The sequence below is a fragment of the Calypte anna genome, chromosome 2, assembly GCF_003957555.1.
Source record: "Calypte anna isolate BGI_N300 chromosome 2, bCalAnn1_v1.p, whole genome shotgun sequence".
In the NCBI taxonomy this organism is placed as follows: domain Eukaryota; kingdom Metazoa; phylum Chordata; class Aves; order Apodiformes; family Trochilidae; genus Calypte; species Calypte anna.
In genome coordinates, this window is record NC_044245.1 from 47,712,035 (window position 1) to 47,723,960 (window position 11,926).

Sequence of the window (11,926 nt, forward strand, 5' to 3'; positions counted from 1 at the left end):
TTCAAGATCATGGTACGCAGAGCTGGTGCTAGAACTACTTAGTGATCTGATTCTCTCTGCACCAGAGCAAGAACTCTGCTAACTTTTCTTCAAAATGACTGAATTATTTGGTGGTATTTTACTCTTCTTCCTCACCAGATTTAGCATGTACTATGTAATGACATGAAAACTTTCTGGTGAAAAGGTATCCAGCATTTAAGCCACAGAATAAAACTGTCTTGTAACTCCCACTAGGACACATTACCTGAAACCATTGCTCTCCATGGTTTCTATAAATGAGCCAAAAAAATTGGCAATTAATTTGAAGCATGTTACTTGATGTTTCTATGTATATAATAGAATGCAGGCAGGTACTGCTGTTGCTACTGAATCTCGTGTTTCCTTGCCTTGTAATGAATTTACTTGTTTCTTCCCCAGATGCATCCAAGTCCTTCAACGTGGTAGTGTTCCACTGCAGACACATGTTTCACAAAGAATGCCTCCCAGTATCTAACACAGTAAGGAACCAGCTTAATCTCTGACTTCTTTGCCAAAGATGTCTGTGACTAAGAAAAAAGGGAGCATACAATTCAGAAAGAAATTACTGCTGTTTGAGAAATAATTTACCACTTCCTGCAATCTGAATATGTAGTGCAGCTTTGACACAAACATGGAATAAGACTGTTTTGATTTTTTTTTTTATTTTCCACAGCAGCTCTCACTTCAAGTATGTTTCATTAAAGACAAGTTATTTCCTCAAGTGAACCATATCAAATGTTTCTCATCTGGAAAGAGAACAAATTACTCAGTTCAGAGTGAATATTTAAATAACTTTGTAACTATATGCTCAGTTCATGTTTTTCTTAATCAGGGAAATTTTGGGGGTTTTTTCATTTAAATGAAAACAAACCAAAAAAGTAACTTCTAGGTATAATTCGTTTTCAGTTTACAAATTAACACATAAGAATGGTAACAAAAGAAAATTGAGTTTAAGCTTTTCTGTTTCTGGATCTGTCTCTGAAAATTAACATCTAGGGAATAAATAACTGGTGAATCACTTAATCTGCAAGTAACCAAGCAAAGTGCTTGTAGCCATATGGTACAACATGTATACATAACTGTGTTGTGAAAATCTTAATGAATTAGATGATTTGCTCAAGAAAGTCTTACAACTAGTGATATTAACAATAAATTTTATTATTTGAGAAATAATCTAAATTTTTCTAGGACAGATTAACTCGTTGGGTGTGATTTTTAAATTGATATAACATGATATATATTCTATAGTATGTATGAATACGCAGGTATCTGCACGTGTCTCAACCAAACTCCCCATTTGAGAATTTTTCTGCTGGCCCTAAATAATCAGTTATGTTACTGATATTTGGTCACTGGTGACACACTGAAAGGAAAGGAATGCATGCATGAAGCATCACACAGAGCTAAACACGGGAGTAACAATAAACACATCCTTAATATCAAATTGACACTATTCAGGCCATATCCTCAGCTGTTGGAAACCTGTGGAGTGCTATCCAAAGACAGAGCTGTGACTAAGACATCCAATAGCCACTGAAGCCAACCAAGTGATTTACTCTCTTGTCTGTCTATGAAGATAATCAGTGATACTTTTGACTGTATTTTTTGTTGTTGTTGTTGTTGAGGAAATTAGATCTTACTCTCCTGGAGGGTGTTGGTAATGCTCTTGGAATGAGTGGTGAGGTGTACTGCCCTCTGACTCCAGAAAAATCTGCTTTATTAAATTATTCTATATCACCTTCCTACACCTATCCATGAATATGTCAATAGGGAACAGCCTGACTCTGAAAATAATGTTGAGAAAAGTAGTATTACTCTTCATTCATCTTCCCACATTCTAACGTGGCTACATTTTTACAAGAGATTCTTGTTTTCCTTTTAATTTTTAGATATCTCCAATCCAGTTCTGCAACATATGCAGTGCCAAACACCGGGGCCCAGGGAGTGCAATCCTGGAGATGAAGAAATAGCAGACCCCTAGTTCTCCATGCCAGCCTGTGACACCAAGTCTGTTAGGACCATGCAGAGCCACTGTAGTTTCTATTACTTATTATTTCTGTATATATAATTATGATTTAAATCTGCTTTCTGTAAGTTATCCATCTTTGTCATGCAATTCATACGTCACTGTTCCTGTGTGCAGCTCATTACTTAACTCTAGAACAGAAAAGAGTAATAAAATGGGAAGGTAAAAAAAAAAACAAAACAGTTTGGAGATTTTTGCATGCTTTACAGTTTGGAGCCATATCAGGCTCAGGTTTAGATACTGTAAAGAAAGGTGAGTTGCTGTGAATTCAGCTCGTGAAACTACTTTAGTTGTGATTTAGTCTATTAGGGAATTGTTTCTTCTGAGACCCATAAGAATCTGACTGCTTTCAGGACTTGAAGCTGGCTGTGTGGCAACTCATACATTAAATTTACAAACTCATTAATTGTTAATTTCACACATTAGCAGTTTACTTTGATTATATGGTTACACATTCATAGTTTTGTTATAAACTGGTTATCTTCTTAATTATCTTCACAATGCAGTGGTTTAAGGTGGGCTTTTTCAATATTAAATTCATCCAGAAACTTCATTTTTAAATGTTAGCAGTAGGTTCTTACAGTTATTTTTAAGCGCATTTGTTGTGTCTGATTGAATTTAAGTACAGGAAACGCATCTGACCTTTGAAAGATTAGATCTCCAGGAGTTTCTTTTGGCCTTAGTAATTTAATAGCTAAGTTAAATAAGTCTATTTGGAAGTAGACAAAAAACATTTAATTTCAACAGTGTTCTGTTTTTGTTGATCCAAAGGAGGTGATCTTTCAGAATGTCTGCAGTCATTTGATTTCTTTATAATGTTATCTGGTTAAACATAAGCATATTTTCCATAAGAACAGTAATTTTTCAGAAATCCCAAGGTATTTTTAACTCTTCTTTATAACTGGAGTTTGAAAGTCAAAATATACATTGTTTTACCATCAAATTGTGGATTGTGGGGTCTAAGTAAGTAGTTAACATCATAAGTTCTGAAATAACAGTATAGTGATACTGCAGTGTATTTGTAAAATTGGAAAATGTAACACCTGTAAGTTCTTCTGTACCTTACTCTCATGTAGGTACCTTACCTTAAAATTGGAATGGAAGACTGGATTTCTATTTTGTGTAAATTCATTATACTCTTTTGTTATCCTCCCAGCAGCTGGCTCAGCTGGTCTAGCAGTCTGAAGAATGATTTTGTTGTCCACAGTGTAGTCTATATAATACTGGAATAATATTTGAAGTGTTATTAGAAATGCTAGGATTTATTCTGTATGGTTACAGAGACAAATTATCATTAAAAGGAAAGTTCTCTCGAAGACATAGCAATCATATTCTTTTGTGGCAATGCAAACAAATGCAGAAAAAACAAAAAGCAGTGCAGGCTATTAATGTACATGTGGTAGATGGAATATCAGAAGGATAGGAGCTTTGTACTGCAGAGCATAGTCCATATACATCAAACTTCACCCTTAAGAATTATTGCCTTTAGCAGTTCATTCTCAGCAGCTGGTACATATTCTCAGGTATATTGTTCACCTATCCTTTCTGAACTACACTGATCAGGAAAGCTGCTTTGATTCCTAGTAAATGAAATGCTCCAGTGAGCTCAAGAGCTGTTTCACTCTGATACTTTGAGCTTTTGCATGTCTGTAGACAAACTTAGAAACCTTTTTAAAAAAAACACTTGCTCAGTAGCTCTAAGCAGCTCTTCTCTATTATAGCCTAAGAATGCACTGTGCAACACCATAAGCTGTCAGCTTGGAGGAGGAACAAGTCAAATTACTCCTGTGCAGTTATGCTACAAAAATTTCTATAGTTCAGTTATATGATAATTTAAAGCAGGTATATTGTTTACTTTAGCATGGCCTTAAATTCCCTTTAGCACTCGAGTGTTCAGTGATTCATTTTGCTAGCCTGGCATCACTGGCAATCATACTGCCTTATACCCTGGCATATTCTTTACATTATGCAAGTAATTTTAAGTCACTGTATGAGAATCTAATCAAAATCTTGTCTAAATCTAAAGCTTCTTTCATTTGGGCTTCAGGGACAACTGTTTCTGTATTCCTGAATTCTAAATTTGGTCATTAAGATTCAGGAAGAAATGCACAGTCCTGACTTTGATACACTTTTCTTCCTAAGAGGCCTTCACATCATAGCAAATGTCTGAGGTTAGAGCCTAAAATATTCAGCTCTTCTTTTAGAGAACAGTTCTGCCTGAGAAGTAGCCTTAAAGTTGTATAACTCTTTAGAAAAGTACAGAATAGCACCCAGTTTCACCAGATCTTAAGATGTTAATCCAATTATCAAAGTGCTTTTTCTTATAACCTAAGGTAAATTTTAGGCAAATTTAACAAGGAAAATACTATTTTTTCACTAGTCATACTGTTCAGTCTGAATTCATCAGTAGTGACCATAAAAGCTAATCGAAAGGATATGTGACAGATCAAGTAAGAACGTATTGGTCTACCATATCAGAGACAAAGATATTTTGGTTATAATGAACCTTTGGATTATTTTTCTTATCTGTGCTCATTTTAATATTTTGAGACCCGCAATGCTGTATGATAAGCTTGGTAGCAAAGTTGAGAAGCACTGAAGATTTTGGTGGGCTCAGAAGCCAGGGGCTAGTGATCCTTGGTGAAAATGAGGCTATGTAGTCCAGCTGAGAGCTCAGTAAAAACTGCAATCTTTAGGATAAAGGTTGAATTCTGTAAAAGCAGGAGATAATCTGTTCCTAATAGACTTGTGGGGAGTGAGAGGGACCTGTCAGGAGTAAAACTCTGGCAGTAATTTGTGGGATAAGTAAAAAGTGCCTGGTTTTTATTTATTGCGTGATCTTTTTGTGGCTGATAGGCAAAGTCTGAAAAGGATAGGGACAGGCTCTGTGGATCTTTTGGCTTGTCTTGAGAGGTACATGACTGGCTTTTGCCATTTGCTAAATCTGGAGATTTTGTACACAAATTTCATGTGTTCACCAGCTAGTCGGTGTATCTCACTAGGCTTGAGGTAGCTCCTCTGCTAAATCAGTGAGGTACTGAACCAGCTGTTTGGGGCATGGGCAAGAGCCTGGTGCCCAGCATTACATGGATCATTGGGCCATCTAATACTTCAAGCAGTTATTCCATATACAAGGTATGTTCTCCAGCTGTAGAAGGTTTCCCTTCAATACAATGGATATTGTGTATTGGAACAGGAATAAGTTGTCCAGTATCTGAAATTGTTCTTGTGTTTGCCAGAACAAAGAAAAAAATAGTTATTTTCCCATTTTTAGAGCCACACTTCATATTCCAATTTGAAATAAGTGTTTTCATGGCAAGTTGCTGCCAAGGACTTGGATGAAGATTTGTCAAGGACTACTGTAAAGCAGAGAGCAGGAAGTATCCAGTTAACAGGTATGTTTTGTAATGTATTTTTAGTAGGAGACTACTAAATGTACTGTGACATCTTTTTTAAAATTTTGGCCCATATTTGGGTAGAGGCTGTCAATATTCTCTACAGACTGCACAGGTTGGCTTATCAAGTTTTCATCTTAGGAAATTCAAATCACTTTTTACCTTAGACTTAAGAGTTATTCAGCTAGAGTCTTCTAAGCAGGCAACATTTTACTCTTTGTTGTTGTGTATAGTGCCACAGTGGTTTTTTGCTTGTTGAGCAGAATTCCTGACTGCAGTTCAAAGGAACTGGCATTGCAAATAGCCTCTTAAATGAAGACCTCACATTGGATTTCGCACCTCTGAAATACTGAGATTTAACATTCAAGTATTGAATGTCTCAGTCACCTTGGAAAATACACTGTCATCTCTCCAAGTTGGTTGGACTGTGTCATTTGATAGCAGTTTGAAAAAGTAATTGCAGGAAATTTAAAAAAAAAAAAAAAAAAAAAAAAAAAAAGAAGGAAAAATTGTTACCAAATGCTGAACAAGAACCATTATCTAAATGAAAAAAATGTTCCCTCTCTCCTATTCTATCATACACTTATGACTTCCTGTCTATACAGGATAACTTTTACCCATATTTACAGATGCTAGATGCAACATCAACAGCATGATCTCTTCCAAACTAGAAGAAACAAAGTACCACATTTTGAGAATAACTCTTTATGTACTTTGGGGATTGTCTTCTTACTCCTTACTGTGCCATGAAGGATTAATTTTCTCTTGGTGTTAGAGAAATCCATACTCAATGTTTTTTTTTTTATTTTCAAGACAATGTATGGTTTCTTCTACCAGAGTCATAAATTATGCAGAAAAATGTGTGAGAAGTTCTAAGAGAAGTCAATGAGTCACAGTGGGGGAGACCTAAATATAGTCTGAAAAGGCTTCATTAAATGGCAGTCATAATAAGCTTTTGCAATGGAGCATGTCTTAGAGATTCTGATGTGTTTAGGATGTGACATACCCCAGGAATCTGCAGTCTGAAGGGACAAGGCTGCCAGTGGCTTCTGCTCCTGGTTTGTCCTTAGGGTAAGTTATGGTACAGCAGCAGGAGTCAGAAATGTGCTGAGTGGAAGTTAGTAGCCCTGCAGCCTGGAGAAATTGCCAGAGGTGGAGGTGTAATAATTAAGGCATAGAAAGTGGCAAGAGCTGCAGAGGGCAGTTAAATAGTTGGATTACGTTTCTTCCCAGTCCTGTGATAGCAGAAGGCATTGAATACCCATAACCATGCCACAGCCTAGGCACTGGCCCTGTCACGCTCTGAGAAAGAAGCATATAGCCTCTGATGGGGGTGAGAACTGTGGGTCATCTGGAAATAATTGGACCATCTGCAGAAATTTGCTAAAAGCAAGTGTGAAGTGCATTTTTTATAGCCTTCTGTGTTCATCCAGTTGAGCTGGGTTTCCTCAGGATGGCAAAACCCCACATCTCTGACACTAGTGAGACAGAGATCAAGCCCTCACTCTGAAGCAGGGTGCGCTCCTCATCTAAATGGCTGCAAGTCTTGGAGGTGAGCAATGCCTATTCAATTCCTCATGGATTATGTTTTTCCTTGTACTCATTTTTAGAAATGCCTGATCTGTTTCCCATGAAAAATCATGCTGAAACACAAGAGCCTAAGAACAACAGTACTGCCTCAGAGAGAAGGTCCCTCTGGCCCAATACTCAGTCTCCCAAGGTGGCCAACCATAAATGTCTACAGGGCAGCATATGAGCAGTGCTTCTGCCAGGGTCCTGGGAGCACTCATAGGCCTTAATGGCTGGGATCAGCTTCCTCCAGGACCTTCAGCCCCTTGTCTTCATTACCCACATAACCAACAATGGCCTTTGCAGTTCTTGCTGCCTGAGAATTGCCATGGAAATCCTGTTCCTCTGATGGTACCAAGAGCCACGTCAGGCTGCTTTGAAGCTATGATTTTTGCATCAGCTCACAAGCTGATGTAACACCTTTTCCTTACTGATCAGTGAAAGATGAAACTGGATACTTATTGTTTGTAAGCACCAAGGAGGAATCAATGAAAATACATGGCAAGTGTTAGAGGAAACAATGGCAAGCTTTTCTCTGGAGAAGGGCAGGAAACAAAATCAGGATTAGGTACTGATTTCATTTTAAGAAACAAGATTTGTTTTATAAACCACACTTAAAGCAGGCTGTAATACCTATTCTAGATGGCAGAGATTAGGAATGATGGGTTCAAGTCAAGCACCAGCATATACAAAATCCTCTGCAGCCATTTTAGAGCTTATTGAAAGTTCTGCTTCATAGGGTGCATCGTATTTAACTGCCTCTCCCTCTGGTTTACCTTTCAGTGTAGGACTCTCTTGCCTTTATCAGGCTGAAAAGCAGGTGCCTCCTCCATGCTCAACACCCACACTTCCTATCTATAGTTGGCACAGTTGGCTCTGAGGCTGCAAAGTGAGGTCAGGAGGACCCTTGATTGCTGAAGTCCATGTTAGAGCTTTGGAAACATGAGACAGATTTTGTTTCTGCTGAAAGTGATGACAAATTTTCCTCAACTTAAGGGAGGACAGCATATGGCCCTCCTTACTAGTTTGCATTATTAATAAGTACTAGTAAATTAGTTAGATCAGGATCTTTTCCTTCTGAGCTGGCTGTGATAGTCTGTAACCACCTAGAATCATGTATTACTAAAGGACTTTAAGAGTGGAGCTTGGTGGGCATCCACAGGATTCACAGCTGAAGAGGTTTCTGATTCATTCATCTTTCTAGGAAAGACTAAAAAGCTTTTTAATTAATAATGTGTATTTCCAAAACTGTATTAAAACAAGATCATAGGGGCATTTAAAGAGATTATACTTTGTGTGGCTTCTCTAAAATATGAGTGTGTTGATAGTTGTAGTTGTTTTTAAATGCTTTTTCCCATATGTTGCAATGCATTGTTATACTTCAAAGGTTCACGCTGCTAGATCTGAAGAATCATAATCTAGTGTTTCATTATGAGATTAGGTAAAAAAATTAAATTATCAGAAATTCTTAAACAGATTTTTCTAGATATTGAACCCTTCTTCTCTCCCCTTGTGCTTCACCCCAACCTGTTCTTTGTGACTGCAACCAGCAGTGATGGATTAAATCAAACCATGCTACTGAACTCATTTACTATTCATTCAGTTACTAGCTTACAATTCATGCACTGGCAGGTGACAATATTTGCTTATATATTTTGTTAGGAATGAAAGGAGTGAATGAAAGGAATGTTAGCAAATGAAATCTACAAGTGGTTGCTGATTTCTGTTTTGATGTTATGTTTATCATTTAATTGTGGTCCACTGCAAATTTCTGTATATATATAGTTTTTTAAAATAAAACAAAACAAACCCACAAACCCATTCCTATTTACTGCTTTTTTCCAATGTGATGGTGGCTTTTTCATCATATAAGTATTCATAGCAACTGTTGCCAGCACGTGATCATATATAAGAAATTAACTAACAGGAGTTATGAATATAAAACACTTAGGTCCATATAAAATCCTCATGGTAACACTTCAGAAATATTCCCAGCAGCTGAAACATGAGAAGTAGAAAGGCAGAGTCTTAGAATATACCTGTGAAAATAGTATAATTAAAATGGATTTAAGAATATAAGGAAGTGGATTCTACCTAAGCTGTCATGGAAATAAGTTCCTGGTACTGAAATAAGTTAGAGATGCTTTAAAGAAGATGAGGAGTTTTGTTGGTCTTCACCCAGAAGACTCCAAGAGTGAAGCTGCAAAAACTCTCTAAAGAAAAAAGACAGATTTTATATGTTTCAGGTAGGGAATAGTGAAAATTAAGAATCTTATTAAAAAAAAAACCTGAAAACCTGTAATTAGGCAATATAAAATCTGGAGCAAGATGGAATATATATAGGAGTGGGTTTTGGAAGAGATTTCTTGAGGTCATCTAGTCCAGGATTGAGGTTTTGTTGAGAAGAAGATACCACTAAAACATAATTATATCAACATTCAAATTCTGTAAAAGTAACACAGGAAATGTAAGAGGCAGGCACTGTACATTTAGGAAATATTAGATTCAATAGAGGTAAATAAATACTAGCAACAGGTAATAGAGAATCAGTAATAACCTGAAATATTATGCCTACATATAAAACATAATAATGGTAGGGTTATACTTGACCAATGTGATAGTAGAAAGTGCAAAAAGTACAGAAATGTCAGTAACACTGGCAGGCTTCAGCCATGCTTCTGGAAATCACCATAAGGCATCATGAGAAAACCCCATTTTCTGTTCTACAGAAGACTACCCCTTAAAGCATATTATCAGAGAAAGGAGGAGTCCCTGACTTTTGCCCTAGGAACTGCAAAGAGCCTGAAAGCTAAAACTGAAAGGCACTGAGTAAGAAAACCCTGCGATCAAATTCAATGTCCCTGCAAGATAAAGTAGCAAGCAAGTGGTCTATTCCAGTAAAGGTTACCTGTTAAAAGCAATAACAAAAACTAAACAAAACCAATGCCTATTTAAAAATGAGGGACCAAATTAAAAGCCAAAGTTAAGTGTTTACACATAGTATGAAACATATTAAATTCATTATAATGGACTTTTTAAAAAAGCATTTTCCCTTTCCAAAGCAAGCCTTGACTGCAAAGAGAGTATTTAGACATAAACAGATCTCCTTTGAAAAATGCACACTGTGTCTAGAAGAGGAAAACAGAAAAGAACATTACATTCTTGCAAGTTAATATCAAGTCACAATAAAGTAGGCCAAGAGTCTCAATGAGAAAGCAGGATGCTAAAACTAGAAAAGCTCACAATAAAAAAACCATCAGCAAGCTGTATATAAGGTCATCTGTGGAAAATGCAAGCAAAAAAAAGATTTCAACAAAGAAAGGTCCCAGCAGTAAAAAAATATTTTCTTAATACGTATTTATTGTGAAAACCTTCAGGGAAAGCCTAGAGTGGAGAGTTTTTTTGAAATAGAATCTTCTGAAATTAAACTGTTGAAAATATCAGGGGGAAAAAAAGTATCAGACCACCTGCATCAGTAGGTATTCCCCTAAAACTGGTGGATCTCAAAATAGGATACTGCTATGTGATTAATTGTGATGTTTAAATTGTCTTTCAAGTCCTAGTACTAAAAGCATAAAAAGTAATAAATACGGCTCCATGACAAATCCACAGAAATATAGACTAGCACTTCTTATATCTTCACTGGAAAATCAATACAAGTGCTATTAAAAAAAATGTCTCTCTTATATTGTTTATTGAGGAAAGGTGAACATGGATTGTGGAGATGGAAGTTATGCCTCTCATTTATCAGTGTTTCTAGAAAGGCTTGATGAACCTGTCAACAACTGACTTAGATAGTAGAGTGTTCTTACACTTAAAAGAAACCCCAAAAGCTCGAGTTAAAATCATTCAACAGAATTTGAGAAACAAAATGTATGTACCTTGAAAAAGAAAGGAAAGGTTTTGTAATAGATTTAAATCTGTTTCAAATGGAGGCTGATGTCAAATTGGCTTTCTCAAGGAAGGATTGAGTACTGATAAAGTTCCACAGTGAAAGCTGTGGAGGGTTCAACATCATCAGTGGTCATCTGGAAATGGGCTGGATAGCAAAAAGAAAAGAATTTGCTCAAAAAAGAAAAGTAGCCACAGTCAAAGCTGAAAGGTCACTGAGGACATTTTTTATCGCTGTTCTGGAGGCAGAAGTTGAATGCATCATTAGTAAGTTTGCTTATGATACAAAACTGGAAAGTGCTGTTGTGGGACAAGAGGCCTTACAGGAGGAGCTGGATAGATTGGAGCATTGAGCAGTCATGAATGGCATGAAATTGAATAAGAACAAATGCCATATTCTGCACCCAGGACAGAGTAAAGTCCTTGAACACATCCCAAGGAGGGAGGCAAAGCTGAGGCAAGGGCTGCCAGGCCTGTCCTCTGAGGAGCAGCTCAGGACATGGGGTTTGTCTGGTTTGGAGAGAAGGAGGCTGAGGGGCAACCTCACAGCAATCTGCAGCTTCCTGAGGAGGGGAAGTGGAGAGGGAGGTGCTGAACTCTTCTCCCTGGGGCCCAGTGCCAGGACATGTGGGAGTGGCTCAAAGCTGGGCCTGTCAGGGGAGGATCAGACTTGAGGAAATGTTTTTTTATCAAGTGGGTGGTCAAACCCTGGAATGGGCTTTCTGGAGAGGTGGTCAATGCCCCATGCCTGTCAGTGCTTAAGAGGTATTTGGATAATGTCCTTAGTGCCATGCTTGAATTTTTGGTCAGCTCTAAAGTGATCAAGAAGTTGGACCAGATTATCCTTCACCTTCCCTTTCCTGAAGAATTTTGTCCAGGGACTGGGAATTATTCAATTCTCACCTAATTTCATCAATAGAAGACAAAAAAAAGCCCAGAAGAGCAAAAAGAGCAACTCAAAGATGATGACAGATTTTAAACTCGGTCTTTGAGAACTGAGACCTAGGAGTCATGACATGCAGTTAAA

General features: G+C 37.3%; 1 protein-coding gene across 1 annotated transcript in view; it reads left to right on the forward strand.

Moving 5' to 3' along the window:
• The window catches only part of VPS41 (VPS41 subunit of HOPS complex), a 101,444-nt gene extending 92,629 nt beyond the window's left edge, over positions 1–8,815 (forward strand). The window contains exons 28-29 of the mRNA XM_030445098.1: positions 418–497; positions 1,908–8,815. Coding sequence (XP_030300958.1) covers positions 418–497; positions 1,908–1,988 — 161 coding nt within the window. The 3' untranslated portion in view covers positions 1,989–8,815. The remainder of the gene's footprint in view (positions 1–417; positions 498–1,907) is intronic.
• The last annotated feature ends 3,111 nt before the right edge of the window (positions 8,816–11,926 follow it).